Source organism: Lissotriton vulgaris, chromosome 3_1, assembly GCF_964263255.1.
Source record: "Lissotriton vulgaris chromosome 3_1, aLisVul1.2, whole genome shotgun sequence".
In the NCBI taxonomy this organism is placed as follows: Eukaryota; Metazoa; Chordata; class Amphibia; order Caudata; family Salamandridae; genus Lissotriton; species Lissotriton vulgaris.
Window position 1 is genome coordinate 1871782055 of NC_141689.1, and position 25640 is coordinate 1871807694.

Below are 25640 nucleotides of genomic sequence, written 5' to 3' on the forward strand. Positions count from 1 at the left end.
TTGTGGAGTGAGCTTGTACATGTCTCTCCAGTGACTTTCCTGCCGCTTGGTGGCAATAATGAATTGCACTTGAAATACAGCATGTGATTCCTTGTTTTGAGAGAGGAAGATCTTTTTGAGGTGCAATAAAAGCCACAAAAAGTTGAGCTAATTTCTTCAAATCTGTTGTGCGTTCAAGATAAAATTTGAGACATCTCTGGACATCTAAAGAATGTAGAGACCTTCCTGAAGGGGATGTTGGTCGAGGGAAGAATGACTTTAGAACCACTGGTTCATTCAAATGGAAATCCGAAGGGACCTTTGGACTACATTTCGGATTGGTCCTTAAAAACACAGTGTCCTTTTTTAACTGTAGAAAAGGTTCTAAAATGGATAGAGTTTGCAACTTTCCTATTCTCCTAGCTGAACTGAGGGCTAAAAGGAGAGCTAATTTCCAAGACAAAAATTTTAAGTCCACCCTGCGGATAGGCTCGAACAGAGGTTTCATGAGATGAGCCAGAACCAGATTGAGATTCCAAGCCAGAGGTGGTGACCGCACTGGAGGAAAAACCCTGAAAAGACCTTTCAGGAACTGTTTGATAATTCTAGCAGACCAGAGAGAAGAACCAGAAGCTGTTCTTCTGAATCTTAAAATAGCTGCCAGATGTAGTTTGATGGTAGAATGAGAAAAGGCCTGATTTAGCCAGTGATAGAATGTAAGGCAGTATTTGATGAGGAGCTGAAGAGAATGGATGATGTGTTCACGATGACACCACAGGCAAAAGCACTTCCATTTAGCACAATATGTTTTGTTTGTACTTGGTGCGCGAGCTTGAGTTAATATCTCCCTACATTCCTGAGGGATATCAAAGCTGTGGAACTCTCTGTGTTCAGGAGCCAGGCCTTCAAATGGAGAGAACTAGGAACTGGATGTATCACCTGTCCCTGGGACATTGTTAATAGAGATGGAATGGGACATAGGTGAAATGGATGGACCTGAGAAAGCAGGAGAAGTTGTGTGAACCAGAATTGGCGAGACCACACTGGTGCTATTAAGATCATCCTGCAAGGTTCCATCTTTATTTTCCTGAGAAGCCGTGGGATTAGGGAATTCAGAGGAAAGGCGTAAACAAGCCCGCCTAACCCAGACATCGAAAGAGCATTCCCTAGCGACCCCCCGATGGTGATCCCTGCTTGCATAGAGTCGGGATTTCCTGTTTTCTGGAGTTGCAAACAGGCCTATTGTTGGAGTTCCCCAGCGTTGAAACACTTCCTCCAGAATGTCTTGATCCATTTCCCACTCGTGACAGGCCAATTTCAGACGACTCAATGTGTCTGCTGTTGTGTTTAGAGTGCCTGGTAGATGTTCTGCTGAAAGAACGAAGTTGTGGAGAATTGCCCATTCCCATATTCCCTGGGCTTCTTTTGAGAGCAAATGAGACCTCGTACCTCCCTGCTTGGTTATGTAATTCATGGCCGTTGTGTTGTCCGTCCTGACCAGCACAGTTGCGTCTTAAACTTTCGACCTGAAAGCCTGCAAGGTTAGGCGAATCGCTATGAGATCTGAGAGATTGATATAAAGAAAATGCTCTTCTTCGTTCCAGTGACTGCTCACTTGGAGGTCCTGTAAGACAGCACCCCTCCATTCCATAGAGGCGTCTGTGGTTAAAATCAGAGGGGATGGAGCCATTCTGAAAGAGAGACCTCTCGAGATGCTCTCTTTGATAGCCCACCAGACTGCTGCTTTTCTCATGAGAAGAGTGACCTTTATCTTGTCCTCGAAAGAACCTTCCACTTGGTGCCCTCGCATGTTCAGTTGTTCTTGCAAGGGGCACATTCGCAGTCTGCAATGCGGAACTAATGGTATGACAGAGGAGATCGATCCTAGGAAAGACTTGTATAGACGAACTGACAGAGCTCGTCTCTTTGGTAAATGGTTGGGAGAGAAGATTAGCTTTTTCTGTCCTTCTTCCGAAGGAAAAACCTTGCAGCTTCTTGTATCCTGAATGGAGCCCAGGAACTTGACCCTCCTGGATGGAATAAAGACTGATTTTTCCTTGTTGAGATGCAGACCCAGGTGATTGAAAAGTTGGATGTAACTTTCGACTGCCCTTGTCGATGCTTGAGAAGACGGAGCTTTTATCACCCAATCGTCTAGGTAAGGGAAAACTTCCAGTGATTGTTTCCTTAGGAATGTTGCTACCGGGGCCAACACCCTTGTGAATATCCGCGGAGCGGATCTGAGCCCGAATGGCAGTACTTTGAACTGAAAGTGGCTCTTGGCTACTGTGAGGCCTAAATATTTTCTGTGAGCTGGGTGGATTGGAACGTGGAAATATGCGTCCTGGAGATGCAGTCGCCATATAATCCCCTGGATTTAGAAGACGTAAGACGTCTTGAAGAGAGACCATTCGAAAAGAGAGTTTTATGAGATAGGTGTTGAGCTCCCTCAGATCAAAGATTGGGCGCCACTTTTCTTCCGTCTTGTGGATGAAGAAAAACCTGAAATAGAACCCTCTTCCTCTTTGAGAAAGTGGCACTGGTTCTATCGCTCCCTTGGTGAGCAGTTGACAACCTTTGAGACGGAGAAGGTGCAGGTGTTTTGATTCTGTGGCGCGAGGAGCTCTGGGAGGTGGAAGGTTTTGGAGTTCTACTGTAAGGCCAAATTGAACGATATTCAGGACCCACTGATCTGTTTTTATGATCTTCCAGCAGTCGAGAAAATGTGTAAACCTGCCCCCCATCGGTGTTACAAGGGGTGAAGGACCAGTAGGCAGAGCCAGGAAGCTGCTATTGGCGTTTTGAAGTATCTCTCCCTTGACGTCCTTGTCTACCTCTTGAAGATTGGCGAGAGAAAGACGTCGATTGATTTTGCCTTTGAGAGTACTGAGGCTTGAATGATTGAGAGGATTGTGAATAGGAGAAGTAGCGATGTTGATAACCTCCCCTATATTTAGAGAAACCTTTTACTCTTGCACCCCAGAAAGGTACTTCTCGATATTGAAGTGTGTCCAAAGATCTTGCCGTCTCTGTATCCTTTTTTAATGTCTTGTAACACTTCATCTATATGCTTGCCAAACAGCATATCTCCATCGAAGGGCAGATCCAGAATTTTATTCTGCACCTTCGGGCAAAACCAGGTACATCTCAGCCAACCTTGACGCCTCAGGACCACTGAACCTGCCAAGGCACGAAAATCCATTGTAGCAACGTCCATTGCACAATCTATAATCTCAGATGAAGATCGTTCACCTTCTTCCATGATCTTTCTCGCTTCCGCTTTGGCACTCACCGGAAGCTGATCAATGAATGGAGAGAGATCGCCACACATTTGGCGATCATATCGTCCCAAAATTGCTAGTGCGTTAGAGGCCCTAACAAGGAGGCTAGACATAGAGGAAAAACTCTTGCCTACATTGTCCCTGCACCTGCCCTCTCTGTCTGGCGTTGCAGTCAGGGGTGCCCTCGGGTTTCTTGATTTTCTTTGGGTCACCTGAGAAATAACCTAGCCTGGTCTAGGTTGAATAATAAGACAGCTGGACTGTCCTCCGGTGCCTTATATTTTTTCTCCAGACGTGGTAGAACCGGTGTTACAGTAGCTGGAGACTGCATCCCCCTCTTGCCTTCATTCCAAACATGCTCTACTATGGTAATGGAACGAATAGATTTCTTGAAAGGTTCTTTAAAATCATAGAGGAAACAGTCTGATTGTACCACAGGAACAGAAAGGCCAAATCTTTTAGATGCTCTTTCCATAAGATTATGGAAGCCCCCTATGTTCCGCTGGAGGCAAATACACAAGGTCCGGGGATGGTGAAGCTGGATCTGGGCTAACATAATCGTCCAATTCTGCGTCAGGATTTTGGATATGTTCCACATTCTGGTCCTCATCAGATGAATCATCATCATCATCTGGCACTGTAACTACATCATGCCCTTCTGTCACAGGCTGTTCTCCCTGCCTTTGAGATGTTGATGCCACAGAATTTTTTTTTTTTTATATCCGTCCACCCTGTCGTTGACAGTTGTCGTAGACGATGTAGACATCGTCGTCAACACTGCCATCGTCGACGGTGTTGTCTACACTGCCATCATCGTAGATGGTGTCGTCTACACTGCCATAGTCATCGACGCTGTCTGTCATTGTCGACACTGCCATAGTCGTCGACACTGCCATCGTCTTCGACGTTGTCGTCGTCGGCGCTGTCGTCGTCGACAATGCCGTCGCCGTCGACACTGCCGTCGACGGTGTCGTCGTCGACACTGCTATCGTCGTCGACGGTGCCATCGCAGTCAATGGTGTCGAGGAAGAGAGGAGGTTTCAGCTAGACTTCTTCATAGCAGCTTCTCCTGTTATAAGTCCCTTCCTCTCCTTTACACCTCGGTGAGGAGGTTCAGGTGGACTGCGTCTGTCAGACCCCCGGGAGGTCTTTTTAGAGGCTTTTTGAGGAATTTCCTTTTTAAGTCCCATCCTCTCCTTTACACCTCAGTGAGGAGATTTAGTTGGACTGCGCCTGTCAGACCCATGGGAGGTCTTTTGAAGGTGTTTGAGTGCGCTGCTCACAAGAAACCGGGTGAGATTGTATTCCTTCTCTCATCTACACGAAGACACAGCATTCAAGCCTCATCACTGTCATACTAGAGACTGGATCTGTTCTAGATTTTAGCTCCTGGAACCAGGTAAAAGACGGCCCTCACTGACCCTTATGTTTATCTTACCTAGAACTTGTGGTCCAGATACAGGCAATAAATGCCATCTTATGAGGGTCATTCACCTAACGCCTCCTTTTACAACAGGTAGCACAAGACCTAAAAAGGCCTTTTTTCTCAATGTCTGATGATGAAAAAAGGGGAAAACAGCTTCCTGAGGAGAATACAGTTGAAATCCAAAAGTTGAAGAGAAATCTGAGCAGAGCTCAGTGGAGACTCCCTTAGCACAACGTGCGGTAGAAAATCTGAGGCTTCGAGGCTCTCTCATGAGGGTTCTATGGGGTGAGGCTAATTTGACTGGTTGTTGCTAAATTTTGGTCTCTTTTACAAAAAGAGGTAGATATGCTACAAAATGAGATGAGGCCTAGGCATTTTTTTCTCTTTTGTACATACTGCTATGGTATTTTCTATTTACCGAGGCTCCCAGGCTGACAACGGGGAATGATACAAAGCAATGGAATCTATGAAAGTTCCAATACTGGGGCAACAAAAGAAAACAAGCACTGTGGAGAAATACAAAGATAAGAGATAAAACAACAAATTAGAAAGCTGTAACGTGCCTGGCTCAAAACAAACGCCAACCAAGACATACTTTTCCTACAGAAAATTAACAGATTGTACAAGTTGGCTATCAAAATACTACTCAGACAGATTTCAAAATTCTAAATGTGCAAATAAAGAATTCTATAAAATTCTCAATGAATGTCGTAAACCTCATTGCCTAGAAGCAGCGAATCCTGTTACTCAAGAGTTCATAGACAAACTGGTAAATCATTACGGGGACAAAGCAGACACGTTGGTCTCATACTTAAAATATAAGCAAAGCATCAGCACTAACCCTTTTACGAAGCAACAATCCAAGAATACTCTAACCCAGCCTTTCCGTTTCTTCCAACACATTTCACACGATGAATTTATGGGCCAGGTCAAAGCAAGCAGGCCTGTCGGCAGCACTTCTGACCTGTGTCCAACACAAATCTTCAAGACAATTCTTCTAGCAACCTCTGCTTCCACTCCAGTAAGGAGAATCATCAACAACTCCTTAACTACTGGAATATTTCCAGAAGTACTCAAAATGTCATACATACACCCAATACTGAAGAAAACAAATTTGGACCAGTTGAACTCTGACAACTACAACCGATTTCAAATGGACCTTTCCTGGGCATACTGATAGAAAGAGCAGCTTTTGCCCTTTTGCCCAGATGATACAATTTATTCAAGAGAATGCCATACTTTTAGATTTCGAAACAGGATTCTGTCCAGGAAGAGGCACAGAATCTGCCCTCCTTGCCACCTGGGAGAACCTGAAGAACACAGTTGACTACAACCGAGTTACTGCGCTACTTCTCCTGGACCTCCCAGCTGCCCTTGACACAGTTGACTATGACACTCTGATACAAAGCTTCCACAAAGCCGGCATAGAGGGGACTGCTCTAGACTGAATCACGTCCTTCCCTGTGCAACAGCACCAATGTCATCCAGACCCCACCTTTCTCGACCAAACCGTACTCCACAAAAGCAGAGGTCTCTCACGGCTCTATTATCTCACCCATGCTACCCACCTAATTCTATGTCACGGATTTGGCAAATCACCTGGAGAGAGTGTAAGCTCTACTCGCTTCAAACTATCAGACTTTCTAAGCTCATCTCACAACAAATACTACAGAGGTACATTCTAATATTCTGTGGAAGAACACATCTCTCTCATTCAATTCAGATATTTGAATATATGACCATTTAACTATTTTGTGAGTGTGACTGGATAAAGACCTCCAGCTAGAGTCTCACCACAAACTATGCATGTGAGGAATCCCTGAGGTAATCACCAGTGCACAGCTTATGTTTAGAAAGGCCCTCACAGTAGTAATTCTTGCTTTGTCAGTACATATCGGGCCTGATTCACAGAACTAACAAGACAAAATCCTAAACTTACTACCATTTTAGTATTCACAGAAGGCACTTACTCATTTTGGTATTCACAGAAGGCACTTACTCATTGATGAGTAAGTGCCTTCTGTGAATATCAAAATGAGTAAATGGTAGTAAGTTTAGGATTTTGTCTTAAGTTAGTTCTGTGAATCGGGCCCCTCGTATTTTATGTTGTGCTTTTATTATTGACAATTGATCTTTCGAATTTTTGACATTATTGCATTCAAGTGCATATTTTACAAATCACCAAGGGCCCGATGTAGGTAGCCAAATACCGGTCGGTAACGGCCGAAATTCGGTAATTTCGGCCCTTACCGACCAGAATAAGAGTATCGAGATGTATGTGGAAAAAAAGTGTCCGAATCGGTAAAAACCAGTCGGTAAAATACCGATTCGGTATTTCACGAATCGGAGTATAAAGAATTCATAATTACCGAGTCGGTAAATAAGAAATGGTAAATTTCCGAATCGGATTATACCGAATTCTTATTTACCGAATCGGTAAATCAGAAATGGTAAAAATGGCATATCGAGATGTAGGAAACCCCAAAAATACTGAATACCATGAAAATCGGTATTTAAAAGAGTCGGTAATTGCCACGGAATGAAAGCAGGTGGTGCACGATATAAAAGAAGGCCCCAAAATGCAACAGTGCAACCACAATGGCGGCTTTCTACATAATGACAAGGCGGCTACGGATACAGGCAGCAGGAGAGAGGGTCTGGCTAAGGGAGGAGCAGATGTATAGGCAGAGGATCACCCTATTCCAAATGACTGAACCAGAGATCCTGCAAAGGTACAGGCTGCACCCCAGAACCATCCTGGACTTGATCAGGGACCTCCTGGAACACCCAACCCCAAGAGCACACGCCATCCCACCCCATGTGCAGGTGCTGTGCTGCCTACACCTTCTTGCTTTTGGGAGCTACCAGCTTGTGATTGCTGCGGTAGGTGGGGTGTCCCAGAGCTGCCTGTCACGTTTCTTCCGGAAATTTCTTGACATCATGATGCAGAGGATGGGACACTACATTGAGTTCCCTGACACACCTGCTGAACTAGCAAAGACCAAAAACGATTTCTACCAACTTGCAAACTTCCTGCACATCATAGGCTGTATCGATGGGACGCACATTCCACCATGCCCACCTGCAGCAACAGAACATATTTATCAAAACCGGAACTCTACGCATTCAATCAATGTGCAGGTGATCTGCAACGCTGCCAACATCATAACCGACAAGGTTGCCAAATTTCCAGGGAGTCCCTCGAGTCCTACATCTTCCAGAATAGTGGGATATACACACGCCTTGTTGCTGGTGATTTTGGGGATGGATACCTGCTAGGTAAATAACTGTGAGACACACTGATAGCCAATGCAGAAGGATCAATCATGAGTATGTCACTAATCATCATTTCTTTTACCACAAAGGTGACAGTGCATATGCCCTGCGTTCATTTGTCCTCACCCCCTACCTGAATCCATCCACCAGGAGTGAAAGGCGTTACAACGTGGCACACAGAACAACATGTTGCGTGGTGGAACGCACTTTTGGACTGCAGATTTCGCTGCCTCCATAAGAGTGGAGGTGCACGGCAGTACACGCCAATGATCTGTTGCAAAATTATTGCGACCTGCGCCATGCTTCACAATCTTGCCACCAAGGAGGGCACAGAGGTAGAAATCACACATCATGAGGACATAGATGATGGGACAGAACAAGCCGATCACAATGCAGCAGGAGCAGCGTCAGCAACAGATGGCAGACTGAGACGAGCAGAAATCACAACCATATATTTCTAATTAAGGGCCAGATGTAGGTAAATCCGATTTACCGACTTTTAAATACCGAGTCATACCGATTCGGTATTTATAAGTCGGTAAATTGGAAGGAGGCAGATGTAGGGGATAAATTACCGAATCTGTAAGAGTCAGTATTTACAGATTCTGTAAATACCGAATCTGTATTTCCCATTGATTCCTATGGGCCTTGAAGCCGGAATATATACCGAATCCTGCAAGGGATTCACTTTGACACCCTCTAGCACCCCAATTCTGGACTTGTGTGCAATGTGACACACAGACATGCCCTAAGGGCATGTCTGTGTGTCACATTGCACAGGTGTGCATGCACAGATGTGCATGCACACCTGAATTTGGTATTTTACCACCCAATAGGATTGGGTGGTAAAATACTGATTTTTAAGGGCCTGTGGCACTCTTAGGAGTGCCACCTACATGTGGTTTTTCCGAATCGGTAAATATACCGATTCGGTATTTTACCGATTCTGTAAATTTACCGACTCGGTAACTTTACAGAATCGGTAAAATATAGGCCCCCTAAATCTGGAAACCCTAATACCGGTCGGTAACGGCCGAATTCGGCCGTTACCGACCGGTATTAGGGCTCCTACATCTGGCCCAAAGTGAGGAAACACAGGCATGTGTAGTTCTTGAAGCACTCAGTTTAATATGCACTTCTGCACTTCACATATACCAGACCACATGAATCAAACAACATCCGCATTTCACACTGGGTGACCAAAGTTCACATCACTGTGACCTGTCCTGTGTTCAGGATTATTTGTTACTGCCTGCGCTTACGCATTAGGGTGTGGGAGCTACAGGGCAGGGGGTCAACTTGCGCAGTGGTGCCAGGGTCTTCTGCATGGAGCCTGCTGCTCCGACGAACGTCCTGTACAGGCGTGCTGGATCCACTCCTGCTTGTGGACTCCTCTGTGTCCCCGACACACGTGTTACCACCAGTGGCTGTCTGCTGTGTCAGCAGTACCTCCATAGCAGAGGTCACTCTCCCCCTCCCCCTGGACAAGTCACTGCAGCAGTGCACAATGTCAGTCTGCATGTTCACTGACCGGCGGCATAGCAGGGTGGTTGCAGATGCCAGCCGGTTGATGGCATTATTCTGCTGCTTAAGTACGGGCCTATTCCTGCGCCTTCCTGTCTGGTCACTCCCCAGCATGTCACAGAGGGAACCCATGCGCACACCCATTTCCCTCCTCCTCTGCCATGGACTCCATTCCTTTTGCCATGGACTCCATTCCTAGGGCCATGGAGCATATCCCCCGATCAATGTTGAAATCCTGCTGTTCAGGATGCGCACCTGTCTGTGTACTGCCATGATCCCTTTGGCCTGCATGCGCTGGATCTTCACCATAGTGGTTTCCAAACCAGCAACGACCCCCTGCATTTCCTGCCCCCCGTCTTGCTCACGTGCCCTACAACCACGGACACTTGCACGCACATATCCTGATGACCCATGTTGCCCTGCGTTGCCAGCCAGTGGTGGAGTGCTGTGTGTTTGAACCTTCACCTCTTCTTCATCAGAGCTGGCTAGGATCCTGCATGGTGGAACATCCTGCCTTCTTGGCCTCACATGCACAGAGGACCCTGAGCTTGGTGTTGTGGCACCTGCAGGTGCTGCCGGAGTCTGTGTCCCAAACAGCAGGGGGGACAGTGGCTGTGCTGTGGTGTCTTCCTCCAATGCTGTGGGTGCCTGGGCTGTGGAAGTGTCCTCAGGGACAGTGCTGGGTCCTAATGTGTCTGAAGCCTTCTCCCTCGCAGCCGTTGCAGGTACACTCGCCTCGCCTCCCTGCACTGCCCTGCGCGATGACTCTCCCGTGGGCAGACATGGACAATGATCCCCTGTGTGACTTCATTATACACATTCCTATCACACATTTTCCTACGCCTCAACTGCTTGTGTATGGGGAGTGTGGCATGGCATGCTGAATTCTGTGTTGGCTGCTTTGATGTATGTTCCTATGAATACGACTACCATGATGCATTGGTGGTGAGTACTAACATGTGTTCTGGATTGTGATTCAGTCACCCACATTGGGGAAGGGGCCAGGGAATGGGTGGGGATTCATGTCCATGCATCTTACCTTTCTTTCTTGCAGCTCTGGCTGAGATGTCAGCATCCCCAATCCCGTGTATGCATTCCGGCTCCATGGTGGATTCCACCAGCTGCTCCAGTTCAGTAGGGCTTGGTGCACAGCTCTTCCCTCCACCTGTGGCTGAGGATTCTTTCCTCTGGGTTGAAATCTTCTTTTTGGTGGTGACCTCAGATCATACCACCTTTTTTTTATATCTTCAATTTCCCGATGTGTGACCCCTAGGGCATTTACTTTGCTCTGGATCGCCAGCCAGGTGTTTCTTTTGACAGACTCTGCTACTTGCAGGGACTGTCTCCCAAAAAGCTGGCTGTAATGCTGCACTACCCCCTCCACCAGCACCTGGAGCTCAGTTGTGCTGAATTTTAGCTTCCTTTTTCTATCACCTCCATCCTTCTGGCCTTCCTGGGACTCCATGGTGATGCTCTGCTGGGCTCAGTGCAGCCTGCTACTCTGTCTTCCCTCCAGCTCTCCAAACAGTTCTGTGACTCTGCACCTGCATGGGTGTGGCCACCTCCAGGTACTGGGGAGTGGTACTTGCATCTCATTGGTTGATTTCTCAGTTGCTTTGTTGTGGGGTGTGGTGGGTGTCCCTGATTGGTTAACTGGCTCACATGTCTTCTATTCGAATTTTGGAGAATGGATTTTACCGATTCGGTAAATACCGATTCGGTATTCTCCGAATCGGTAATTTCCGATTCGGTATCTCCCATTCATTTCTATGGGCCTGGAGGACCATAGGGTTGAATGGGTGATACCGAATCGGATATTTCCGATTCGGAGATTACCGAATCAGTATTTACCGAGTGTGGATTCCGATTGTTACTGATTCTGTATTTTTTTACGATTTTTTACCTACATTCAGTTTTCTGATTCATAAATACTGATTCGGTATGAATCGGTATTTAAGAACCAGAAAAATGAAATTACCTACATCGGGCCCCAAATATTTTTTTTACTGCTATTACATTTCAAAGCCATGACAATAATGTTCAAGGCTACATCATTGATAGGCCTTAAATACAACTGCAACAACATCAAAAGATACCTTCTCCCCCAGAGTTTTACGCTCAGCCAACCACAACTTGCTCTGCGTTCCCTAACTCTAGAAGACCAGACCAGGTGGATAATCCTTCTCTTCCTTGGCCCTAAAGTACTGGAATCTCTTAACTAAGTATATTAGATGTGCCACCTCTGAGAAAGCACTCAAGAGCCTTCTGAAGACCCACCTCTTCAAAGAGATATAATGGTTGGTGGACCCCTCTTTTAGTTTACTTCCCTATGTTGTGTCCTACTTCACCTAGCGCCAAGACACTCCTTATGGAGCAGCTGCACTGCTTTTTACAAATTTCATTCATTCGTTCATTTGTAAAATGTGCACTTGAATGCAACGGTTTTTAGTTTATCTTTGATGTTTAGTCATTGTTTTGAAATAAAATCTAAGTTTGTATATCTAGTCAATTGAAATTACAGAAGACGGTTAGAAAAACTATTTGTAAGAAACAGAATAGTGTTGATTCTGACCTTTAAAAAAGTTACGCTTAGACCCTGAGAATGAAGTTACTTTTACTAAAGATACCTGAAAAAATCTGTGATCTTAATTATTTAAAATCGTTCAATGTACAGTGTAAATAACGAACAGTGCCAAGTGCTATAAATGAACACACCTGTCTTCTTTTTTCCTTTTCCTTGTCCTCTTCCATCTTTTTGATTTTCTGTAGCTCCTGTAAAAATATTTTCTTCTTTTCCAGCCAGTCCTACGGAACAGAAGGAGAAAACTGTTACATAAAAGTTCTTTCAAATATGATGGGATAACTATAATGTGACATAGTTCGAAATGGTCTTAGTTCTGAATACACTAGACATAAATCACAACCACGTAAATGCCACATTGTTAGCGCTATAACTGCAATTACAACAAGCACTGGCAAAGCAAATATGTCTGCTCTGGCTATTTTATAGTTAAAGTGCTTCTTCACTCCATGGATGGATGGATGAATGGCTGTCCACACATTGAATACAATCTGAAGGAGACTACAGTGGAAACCATAACCTCTCAACAACTGCGAATGGAAGTATAGCGCCTGACGGAAAATATATATGGTCAATTGTGTGTAGCCCTCCTCTATTTTGTGCTGCCTTGAAAATGCTGAGCTCCACACTTAAACAGCAAACGAGTTAATGTTGACAAGTAGCCAAACCTGCAGGCAGTATGCTCTTCGCTGCCAAGAACCATGACTAGCAATATTTACCAACAATGTTACAATAGATGCAGAATAAGAAAGAAGTGCAACCTGGCAAATGGTGTTTAGCAAGGGCCCAATGCGTTCTTAAACAACCAACAGAAATGGTGTAACTACCAGTTATGTAGTACAATACATCCATAATACAGCTACCTTTGTGCTAAAGTAAATAGTTTTGGTTAATAATATTTTCCCTACTGAGAAATATCTCATGGGGTTTGTGTGTGTCCCAAAGAAAGCGGATAGGCCAGTGCTTGCAGTTTGACCTCCTCTAAATTAAAATTTCTGCCAATATGAATTAATCAAGTGTGGTGGCAGCAATCCAGAAACAATTTGACATTTATTTAATTTCAGAAAAATCTCTAAATTACAATATCTCAATCGATATAAATCTGTATAGGCCCAGACATAACGCCTAAACTTGAAATCCTTCCAAGTCTTTTTGTGAGCAGTGTCAGATGAAGGATGCAATTTGTCATGGATAAAGAACAGCTACTAAACTAGTAGGTAGCACTCGATCATCGACCTTCCACACTACAATCAAGCGATACTAAGGTCCAAACATCCATGGGTTTCTAAGGCGCCCTTTCCTTATCAGGATTCAGGCTTATGATTTTCCTGCTTAGGCGATAGAATGTGGGTGAAGGCACTCTTATGCAGTGGTACTCGTCAGCTCTATGCTCCTCTGAACTCAGTTGCATTCCTCTAGCAACACTCTCCTGAGCCACTGGAGTGACCCCTGGGAAATCACCTCCTCACTTGTGGACCACATCTGTGAAGCACCTAACTTACATGCACACAGATTAATCCTAGTAGGCAGACAATACCACCATGTTCAACAAACTGATGTGCTCCATTCCGCCCCTTGAATCAGATTTCTGTCGCAATCCAAGAACAACTCTGTCCATAAGGATAGAAAAAAACAGAGGCGACTGACAGACGCCAGTGTCAAGAGCCAGGCCCCAAGCCATCCAGGGTTCTCTAATAATATTTCAAAACAATGACTAACCAGCAAAGATGAACCATACATCATTGCATTCAAGTGCACAGTTCTCTAACCTCTGGGGCGTCTTGGAGTGGGGCAAGATCCCAGGTGTTAGGGGTGATATCCTGAGACTGGCCTTTCAGCCCATGGTCTGTACATTTTGGGTGAAGAGATTACAGGGGGGAGTCCTTCCTCCCATTTCCCTCCATCTGGGCCTCAGTACTCTCCGCTTGGGAGTGAACCTCCAGATAAGTAAGCTTTCAGGGCGTTCTATGTGGCTGCTCATAGCTAGCTCACCTGCCACTGTGGAACCCTTACCAGTGGATGGTCTCTTGGTACAGACCACGCCCCCTTGCTTGTTCCCCAACTGGGAGCAATCAAAGCACTGAGGTTGGAAATGAGGCACCCTGGGCCACTGCCCACCAAAGCATCCCTTCTTATTCTGATAAGGGTATTGGAAACCCAGTGCCCCCACACTATTCAGGAACATGCCTGGGTCACTGTGTAACTACCCCTCACTCTGTTGGGGGAACTCAAACCACCCTCCTACAGACAGCTCCCAAGTTCTTCCTCAGAAATCCAGGTACTAGCCCAGAGCTCTGCCTCCTTTGCATGCTTACTTGGGTCAGCGAGCCTGCAATCAACCATGTTGGCACACATCTTTGAAATTGTCATTGAGCGTGTGCTCTCTCAATATTAGATCAAACAGCCTCTCATAACTACTCACTTGGCTGCCCTACACCAATCCATTTAATGTCTTACTGGAGAAGTCCAGATAATCTACCCAAGATTGGTAAGTGAGTTTGTCACTGTCCATAAACCTTAAATGTTATCCCTCTGTAGTGAGACTAAACTTAGTGACAAGGGTTGTTTTCATAGGAGTTTAGAATGTCTGGTCAGCCACCTCTTAAGCCAACAGGGGATGCCTCCCTTAGCTGGCATGGGCCTCCACCGACTTTCCCTCCAAAACGTCTCTATGACTTTATGTGCTCTACAGGTTACCCCATAGGATGTGAACCATTATCAATGTCATCCTTTACCTTAAAGCTGGGCACCAGGTCTTTGGGTGTATGGACTCTTAGATCTCAATTGAACTATTTTGTTGCTCTCATCATTTCTTCTGGACTCTGACAATTGAATGGCCTGCAAATCAAACTCCTTTAGACTCCGTTCATGACCCCACAACATCCTATTTTCAGCCAAGGCCCTTTCAGTCTCAGCCCTCTCCTTCACTAAGTCCTTTCCCTTCTCAGTATATCTCTTTTCTGAAGCCAGCCTAACTAGTTTCAGCTTCAGGCTGCTCTCAGCCCCTCTACACTGCTTCCTGCACTGGATCCAACTTGGTACTCCATATCTGTGGGCCCTCTACTCTCTGAGGAGTCATTAGCATATAATTTCCCTCCCCCTCCTCCTCATCATCATCATCCTTCTCAGGTCATCACCCACTGGGTCCTTGGTCGGAGGCTTCCACCAGCGTACTACCTCAAAATCAAACTGAACTTCCCAAGGGTCCTGCTCAGTGGACCCCTTCTTCATGACCACCCCCTCTCCTTGAAAAAATAAATCAGCACCCTTATAGTAGTATCGTAGACAGTTGGGGTGCTTTTACATTCTGACAAGGTATCACAGATGCCACAATGATGTGTCCCAACTGTAGAGTCCCAACATGACCACATCCAGTCACAAACTAATATAGAGTAATCCATACCTTGATGGACTTCTCTGCTTAGGCAATAGAGCGTGGATGAAGGTGTTCTTATGCAATGACACTTGTCAGTTCTATGCCGCTCTGATCTCAGTAGGATCCTCTGCCTACAATGTCCTGAGCCACTGAGCTGACCCAGGGGAAACCCTTCTCACTTGTGGACCTCATCTGTGCAGCACCTAACCTTACCTTGCTCAAAGATGCATCCCAGTAGGCAGACAGTACCACAATGGCGAACAAAGTGATGTGGCCAATTCCCCCCCGATGGATCAGACTTCTGTCCCCAACCCAAGGTAATATCTGCCCATAAGGACAGCAAGCAACATATGCCACTAACAGCTGTCATTGTCAAGAGACAGACCATCCAGGCTTCTCTTGAGTGTTCTCAGTGTGGGGAGCCACCAACGCAGGTGTTAGGTGCCCTACTTCCACACTCTACGTCACACAAGTCCAGGGATGGTCTCCTGGGACTAGTTTTTCAGCCCAGTGTCTGTATCCAGAGGCTGAACAGGGGACAAGTATAAGTCCTCCCTTGCATGATCCATCCATCAGGGCTCCTGTACCTTCTGTTTCAGAGTGGTACCTGCAGGAAACTGAACTTCCAGGATTCCGTGGGTGGCCACCCCTCCTTACTCTCCTGACAATGGAGGCAACTGAATTCCCAGAAAGCAGTCTATGGGCATCTGGGGACTAACTATGACACTCCTCTGGGTCACCTCCCACCAGGGACACCAGAGCCAAAAGGCAGAAAAAGTGCTGCCCCTGAGCCTTTGTTACCCTACACACCTGGCTTGTGTACTACTCTGGGGAAAACAGCCTTTCTATTGCAATGTTCTGATCTGGCTGACCCCAGTGTCCCTCTGGGCAGATGCAGGGACACCATTGTAATTTGGGAGTATGGGTATAAGCATATGTTCCTCCCTTCAGTCGATCTGTTTTTACATTAGGTTCATTCCTTTATTCTGTGACACAACACAGTAGTCCAGTTAGAGTTTAGTAAAGGAAGATATTTTATTTCCATGTATCACTTTTTAAAGGCATTCCATTCTTTTTTAAATCAAGTTTTATGGCAGGATGTTATGAAAAAGAGGGCAGCCGACAGTGTTTTGCCCTATGTGGCAGATTAAGCCAGGGCTTTGTTCACCATAATTTGGCAGGGTATGCTCAGACGTGAGTCCCTTGCTCACATTGCCACTGGATTCAAGCAAGCCTGGCTGAAGACGGCTGGAATGCCAGAAACCGGTCCTAGGAAGATTGTTTCTGGTCCAGGGAAGGCATGGCTTGGCAGTCCGGCCAGGACTGTTCCCATGAGGCACAGGGTCAGACTGATTTGCATATGGCCATGTCTGAACTGGGGTGGCAGAGTGGGCTGAAGAACGGTGATGGATTAAACCCAGATCTGTTGACTGGGTGTGAGTGTTTGATTGGTTCAGATGCTCAGTCCATCACCACCCCCGTTTGTACCGCTTCTTCTCTAGAGCAGCAGGGCATCCTTCCCTTTACTGTGCCTCCAGAGACTGCCTCCCCCAGTCCTCGCCAGGGACGCTATGAATCTCCAGAGCAACATCATAGGCTTCAAACCACAAGTTCATGCAATCTCCCACAGCAAAGTTAGGCACTAGATCCTTTGAAATGTGGACCCGCTTGTCTCCAGAGAGCACTGTGGGTATGCTGCCACTATTATGGCTGCACTCCACCTGTTTATCTCTGAAGTACAGCTCTCTGAGATTCAGCTCAACGGCTGAGTCCAACAGGGGCCCTTCTCCTCTCCTCCACAGTTAGTCTCTTTTCCTCAAAGGCTCATTCAGCCTCTACATTTTCTCCTGCAAGGCTCTGCCTTCCTCTCCTCTGCTTTCAATTTGAAGGTCACGCCTTGTGATGACAAACCGCTCTGGTACGGAGTTCCAAAGGAGGAGATTAGTTATTACCTCAGAATACTTCCCCAGAATGCTGAATCTCAGGACTGGTACCCAGGTCCTGTTCCTGACCTGCTTCTCCATATCTTCCTCCCCATCCTAGTCATCTGTGGGTGTCAGCTACTGGTTAGCCGCTGTCCAGGCCCTCAGAACTTTCTGAAGCTCCAACTGTTTGGTGCCTTTGCTTGTTGGAAGTTTCCTTTCTTTACAGAATGGCTTGAGCTCAACCAGAGTGTAGCTCTCTATGTTGACACGCTTGAATTCCATTTCAGAAGGTATGGTCACAGACAATCAGGTAGAATGAGAGTGAATTTGAAAAAAGCTGCAATGCCAACCGAGGAGAATTTAGAAAATTGATATCTAATCATTTATCTGTGATGTTTAGTGTAACAGAATTGGCACTGCATAAAGACAAGTCCAAAAATCACTGCTCAACACCAATATAGGAAATTGGGTTAATCAGAACTTAGGTTACTGGTTGAAGGGGGGAGAGGGGGAGGTAAAACCCTACTCAATCATGAACTACAATTCATGTCAGGGTGAAGTCACATGCAAACCCCAAATAAACCTGTGCTTAATGCCTGGTAGCTTGGCACAAAAGCAAGCAGGCTCAACTTAGAGGCCATGGATAAAGTAGTTGTGGGGCATTCAAACAGTAATAAAGTAAAAACGCAACATAAGAAAAATCCTGCAGCAATTCAGAAAAATAGAGTACATTTAATAAATAATTTGAGACCAAAACAACAAAAATCCAATAACTAGAACCAGAGATATGCATGCATGTAAAGAGCAAAGCGCCACTCATGGGTATCTGGTCGTTTGCGAAAAGGTGAAAGTCAGAAGGTCAGGCCAATCACTTTGGAGTGCGGGCTGGATACAGGAACCAGCCTCACTGAAAGAGTTATCTTGTAAAGTTCCATTCACGGTAGAGATGGCCGCGAGGAATAGGGAGAGTGTCACAGACGGTCCTCGCTGTAGCTTAAAGAGAAGGCTGGGCATTGAGAACAGTCATCTCTGTAGCGTGAAGGTCTGATCAAGTGTCGCAGATGGTTATTGCTGGTGCTTTGTGTTGCCAGTCACCGATGGTGGTCGCCGGTGGTCGCTGTGGCATAAAGAGTCGGTACACTGGAGCTTTGTGTTGGCAGGAGGCGCAAGTGGCAAGATATTGGCGTAAACTGGCCAGTACGCAGTCGCGAAGAGACCAAAATGTCAGGATTTATCCTCGAGGATAAAGCTCAACTGATGCCACACCAAAGGACTAGCATCTGAAAGGATCCTCTTGGGGATCAGGAGCTCACTCCAACAGAAACCAGAGAGGCTCTAGCAGGTCTTCTTGCAGGTCCAGTTGCAGGTCCTGGCAGCAGGTCAACTGGGTAGATGCAGGGAGGCCTTCGAAGCTTGTTATGATCCTAAAGCGCAGGACAGGTCTGCCAGGTGACCCTTTGAGTCACTTCAGTCTGGGATGAAGGGTGCAGGTTCTGCTTCTTTCTCAGCAAGCAGGACAGCAGGCAGCATGGTGCAAAGTAGCAGGCAAGACAGTAACCGTCCTTTTGAAAGCAGAGCAGCACAGCAGTCCTTCTCTAGTATTCACTGGTCCAGAGGTGTTCTTAAGAGTTGGGTTTGAGGTCTAATATTCATACTTGGTGCCAGCTTTGTAGTAGGATAATATCCTGGAGGTTTCTACCCCACCCCCCCTCTCCGCTCCCAGAGGTATTTGGAAATTCCCGACCCCCTTCCCAGGCACCAGCTTATATGGGGGTTCAAAAGATAGCGTCGAACCCTTTGTAAGTATGCTTAGGCAGAACCTTTGTGATGTGTAAGTGTGGTAGATGCCATCTCCACCCCCCCCCCCCCCCCCCCCACCCCCATCAAATCAGAGATGGCCCATCCTGTCAGCACCTATTCTTCTTTGACTCACTGTCATGGAAAAATATTCAAAGACCAATAGCCAGCTACACCTAGTCATGTGACCCAGAATATAGGTTGCAGGCACCAAATGGTTAGGACAAGAAAAACATTAAGACATCTCTGTGTACCTAGTTGTATCATGTTTAATTCTCTTGTTCCAAAGAGTAAATGATAAGTATACCTGATAGACAGCTGCTCGTAAAGTGTCTGCTGCTTCAGGATCTGAAGCACTTTTCAGTAACTGTTTGTTATCCAAAACTGTTAATGTTCCCAGATAACGAGATTTTGCTGTTTTATATGTGCTATTTCTCGCAGATGAATGTTGTAATGCAGCATTTAGACACCTGTGGAAAAGAAAAATAATAATCTGGAAACCTAGAACACATTTACAGAGAATGACAAAAGGTGAGACCAACATCACATAAGATGGAGACGCTTTGATTCTAAAGGCTTAGCACATTTCATTTGAAGGATCTATTTAGAGGAAAGCATTTCAACATTCTCTGAACAATGTTTCATTGATATTCAATTGATTGTTTTAGGACTAGTTTGAGACAGCAGCTGACTGCCATGCTGAGGGCCTGATTTAGAGTTTGGCGGATGGCTACTCTGTCACAAATGTGATGAACATTCTGCCCGCCTTATTACAAGTGCCATAGGATATAATTAACTGTTAATAAGGTGTATGGGAAATCTTTCACATTTGTGAAAGAGTAACCCGTCCACCAATATGATCTGTACCAGTCCAACAATATCAGGTTCTTATTGTTAAAAATATAAATATAGAGAGGGCTTTGACTCAACCTCTTTTGAACACTGACCTTTTTAGATCAGCCTCTTTCGCTATTCTCTTAAGACACTATCAGTCACACCGCAGAACAGCCCACAGGAGTATCTTTCTTTCACGGTTAGGCTATTGGCTGTTAGGCTTACATTGCAAAGCATGATGGACTCTTTAATATCTACAAAGTATACTTGACCATCACACTTTATGAACATTCACTTCTTTATCTCATACATGCATTGTACGGAAAAAACAATCACATTTTCTACTCCAGCATGAGTCTAACACCAACATAGCCTCTTACTTTCTTTTTTTGGTTATTGCATCAGAAAGCGATCTGGAGAGAAAGCTGTGCCAATGTGATAAATAAAAAACAATTAGAAGTTGTGTGTATGAAATGTACTATGTTAGTAAGTGGCCATTTGATAAGATACACCCATACCACACCCAACAATGCCAGAAACACCTACAGTACCATCACCAACACCACACCACTACTAATAATATCACCATCAATACCACACTACCATTGATAATACCACCACCATAAACAGGACACGATACCCAATAATACACACACAACCATATCATCACCACTAATATCACAACCACCAGAGATACCACTAGGGGAAATATCAACACCACTACCACCACACCACCATAAATACCACAAACCACCAATCCTACACCAACAATACCATCATCATAATTACCACTAAAACCACTGTCGCCAGTAACAAGTTACACCACCACCAATAGCACCAACACCACACCGACACCATTAATACCGTTGGGAGATTAACTCACCTTGGATGCTGAGTGTCTTTGGGGGCCAAGAACCCCTCCTGTTACATTCACAAATTACACACAGCGTAATTACTGAAAGCTGGTCAGAGGCCCACCCCTTTTCGCTACCAGTCTGCAAATGTGCCTCCTGGCACACTACTGTTTGGGAGATTAAGTCCTCGTGGATGCTGAGGGTCCTTGAGGGCTAAGAACTCTCTGTTACCTCCAGTAAGTGTAACACAGTGAGAATCCTGGGAGCTGGTTGAAGGCCCCACTCCCTCTCTCCACCACTTTGCAAACATGACTACTAGAAAAAAACTAGAAATTCACTTAAAAAAACAAAGATTACAGGTCATATAGTTAGGAAATAGAATTTTTAAAACCTAAGAAAATCATTAAAAAACTTAGGTTACAGGAACGTTCTAGTTGGAATCAGATTTCACTTGTACAAAACCACAGAAATTCTGCAGTTATAGTTACTTGAACTAACTATAACTTACGCCCCCGCAGTGTCCGGCTTCTGACCTCACATATTACATCACTCATGACAAGGTCAGTGATATCACTGATGAAATCTCAAAAGACATCTCAAATGACATCACTGATTACATAATCCACAGACCCACACACACACCCACTTACATGCATCTCATACACCCACTTTCACACAACCACTGATATACCCATTCACAGACACACACACACACACACCTACTCACAGATCCATTGAGGCACTCGCATATCAACTCAACCATAAAGATACTAACAAAACCACTAACTAAGATATACAGCTACTCATGCATCTACTAGCTGAAGAATACTGCCACTCACTAATCCAGTCATACAGACCTAGACACACACCCACTCATACACCCATACAGCCACTCACTCACACAGCCATTCACTCACCTATAGTCACTGAGACGGGCCCATGCTGTCCCATACAACCTCTCATACAGCCATTCACTCACCCATACAGCCACTCACACATCTACTCACTCACCCATACACCCGCTTACGCACCAATTCATGCACCCATAAAGCCACTCATGTACCCTGTCACTCACCTATACAGACACTCATGTACCTGCTCAGTCACCCATACAGCCACTCACTCACCCTCTCATTCACCATTACAGCTACTTACACACTCACTCACTCATACAGAACTACAGCCGCATCTTTTATCTCACAGAGCTCAAAGAAATCTCTACACTGCAAACATCACAGCTTATACTGTTCTAGAGGGTATAGCTTGGGGAATGGTTCCTTATCAAATGATGCGACCTATTGAGACACTGCAATTACTGTATGATTTGAAAGTTTCAATGAGCGATATTGTAATTCCTGGTTCTGTTTCAGGTGACTGGGATGCAGACTGTAAAACACATGATATTTGGTTTACAGCCATATGCCACTTTGAATAATGAAGATCCTTATTTAAATTTGGTTAATAATAAAGAAATGTATTGTTATCATCACTATGCACACCATTATATACATAGAACTAGCTGTCCTAGATAAACATGCAATGACACACAAAGGGAGCATTGTGAAGCTCCATCTCCAAATAGTAATTCAAATTTATTAAAGATGCACATTTGTAATCTGTGTTATCTCAAGACTTGATGCACAGAATGAAGTCTTGCACCTCCAACATGTTATTGTTGATAGAACCTCCAAACTTAGTTTAACCTGAGAAAGTCCATGACCCAAGGGAAGGGGGTGTCCAAAATGGTGCAAGGTTTCTCTGCATTTTTGTTTAGCTGAATAAGTGTAGTGTATGTTATTGAGTTCCTCATCGGATCAGGAAAAAGATTAAAAAGATGATAATAACACAGCCAATGAGTAGAAAAATGGTTGTGAATCCTCCAAAGAGTTTTTTCTAGCTGCTTCTTGCACCGAACTCTATCTCCTGATCATTACACATAATACTACTCCAATTTGTTTCTAAAAGCAGTATGCCTGAATCTTGGAAACTGGACATTTGTAACTGACCCTACATCAGGAGGTGTTCAGTGTGGCATCAACACTAACAATTGACCTTGAGTTTCATGCCCCAAGAGCAAAAGTCATCATCCAGACTACAAGGTTAAAAAGGTAAACATACATACACTTGTTTGTGGTTGATAACATCCATAAAGTATGGCATTTAAGCCATACTTGATCATTCAGCAGTCATTTAATACCGGACGCCTCACAAAAAACACTTGTGGAAGGTCTAGAGAAACTGGACATCTAATGCACCTATCTACAAACAGCCAAACATTTGCCAAGAAAGACAATATTTTAATCCAGCTGGCCTATCCCAGAAACTCTGAGTCCTAGTTTTGATTGCAATTCTGACATGAATGTCCCCTCACTGATTACTTTCCATGCTATTTATCGCTGGGTTTCCTTCACCCTTCCTATCATTGTCCATCTTAAGGGTTTGGTAATATACACTTTGCTCTATTCTGACACAATGGTCAAACCCCAGGATTCTAGCAAGATCTGTTTTCCTTCTGGCCTTACCCATATACATCTTCAAAAAGCCACTGCAATGTGGGTCTAAAAGCAACCTTAGGAAAGCGAACCACTAGGCAAGCTTGTAAGGACAACCTGCAAAAAGTTGGTAGAGGCTGCTTCCGTTGAGGAGTTCCAGCAGTCTTAATACCTCCTGATTCCCAGTTCCCCGTAGCAACATTTTCCTCTACAGCAGAGCAGATTTAATTTTATTCTGAATGTTCATTATACTCAAAAGATTTATATATGCCCTTTGAATTTTGAAATTATTTCATCACTCCTTACATTATCTTAGTGTCATTTTCCTGTAAAGAGACAAAAGTGCTGAATTCAAAATAAGACAATTCGAAAACTTGAAAAAAAAATTCCAGCGCTTTCCGATGGGCAGTTTTTGTTTTCTTTATAATATTTGATCTTATTTTTAGGGAAAAATGCATTGAATATTTGCCTTGTAACTAACTTGGTTTGAATCTTTTAAGTACCTAATGTCATACCTCCACTGCTGTTTTGGCTTCTTATTGTACATATACCACATGAACTATAACTACAAAATACCATGCTGCTGGTATCAAGCTACTAATTGTGAGTCAGAGTTTCCCCCCGAAAGCACTTTACCTTTCTGTGTCAGACTCCTTTGGTCTTGTGGAAACTCAGGCAAAGATCACATCAAGATTGCGGACTCTCTTGTTCCCATAACTCAGCAATCCAGTTACACATGCCTTTGAAATAACAAATTCAAGTAAAGTTCTAAAAATGTGGAGGCCTTGGTAATAAAAAGTGCAAAAAGAAATGCAATATGCAAGATGTTTGCTGGACACAGGGATGAACCATGCTCACCTGATCATGAAATAACCCTCTTCCGAAGAGGAAGACTAGGTGGAGGTAAAATGAGGAGTAGGTCTCCCCATATTACTTTTCCATCAATAATGCTGATGATTGTTTTATAAGCATACTGCTCTTCTTTTCAGGGTATCTTGAGAATAAGTAAGTTAAGATGATTAGTAAGAATTTCTGTAGATCATTGAGGTCAGAGCACAAAAACACAAGGGTGGTTAAGGTTTCACCAAAGGACATCATATCTGGCATTGTAGCTTTTAGTTTCCTTCCTAAAACATCTAGTTTTATTTTGAAACTAGGGAAAACCATGGAAAAGATTTGGACAGGACTTACAAAAGTTCTTATAACTAGCTTCTTGATGTAATGTGCTCAATTGCTCACACTCGGGATATGACTAAAAAAATCTCTTTGGATACAATTCTGGAGAGGTACTGAGAAGGAAAGCAATTTTGTCTGTTTAAGTGACCTAAGTGCTTCCATTCTGACTGATTAACCTTTGTCATTGGTTTATAGAAAACTGTTGTAGTTGTTCTCCTATAGCCATCTGCATTTTGTTTAAAGGGGAGAAAGTCTAAATTGCAGGCTTCTATGATTTCCCCAAGACCTTCTCACAATGCCCAACCCTGACACTAGTTATTTAAAGGTATTAACTTGATATTTACCCTGTTAATGGAGAGTTCAATCGGCTTGAGGTTTCTTCTTTATTCTTTAAATTCTTTTCCTGGATTGATTTGTGCTTGAATACATAACAACAAGCAAACATGATTACCAAACAGAGGATGTTAAAACATAGCATGTTTCAACCTGTATAGATATTTGTTTCACATTGTTATTCCATGTTCATGCTAGACATACAACATTAAATATGTATAAACACTACAACTGAAGTTAACATTTTACCAGGGTAAGGTACTGTACATCACAACATAAAATATGTATAAATTCTGCTACTGAAGTTAGCATTTTACCAGGGTAAGGTACTGTGCACCTTATTAATACTGTATTTTAAGGAACAATTAAAATAAAAAAACGTAAGGCAAACAGATAGAAGCTGCATGTGGCAGGGTTTGGAAGTCAATAAACAGAACAATTAAACTCAGAAGAAGACACACATTGATTTAAAGTGTCAGGTAAAGATACTGAGCAGAAAACAGAAAGCAGTACATCTATTGATTAAAAACTACAAAAAAAAAACAAATGAGGTGGTGTCAGAATCTCTCTATATATTAGTGTATATTTTGTAGAATTCAACAGAACTAAAACTAACACAATATATAAAGTATTGTGCCACAATTCAAGACAAAGTAATTGTTTCCCTTGTACAGAAAGATCACTAATTTATTAATAGATTGTTTTGCTTTTGACTGATCTGACTCAGAGGTCTTTGGATTTTTACTGTATAACAGTTCGAAGCCCCTTTTTTCTTTCTTTAACTAT

The 25640-nt window shown here is 44.2% G+C and overlaps 1 protein-coding gene across 1 annotated transcript in view; it reads right to left on the minus strand.

Moving 5' to 3' along the window:
* Positions 1 to 25640, minus strand: part of MAP9 (microtubule associated protein 9) — a 169511-nt gene that overhangs the window by 37658 nt on the left and 106213 nt on the right. Inside the window, exons 8-10 of the mRNA XM_086962334.1 lie at positions 24866 to 24939; positions 19473 to 19635; positions 12202 to 12291 (exon numbers count right to left, since the gene is read on the minus strand). Of these exons, the coding sequence (XP_086818460.1) occupies positions 12202 to 12291; positions 19473 to 19635; positions 24866 to 24939 (327 nt within the window). The remainder of the gene's footprint in view (positions 1 to 12201; positions 12292 to 19472; positions 19636 to 24865; positions 24940 to 25640) is intronic.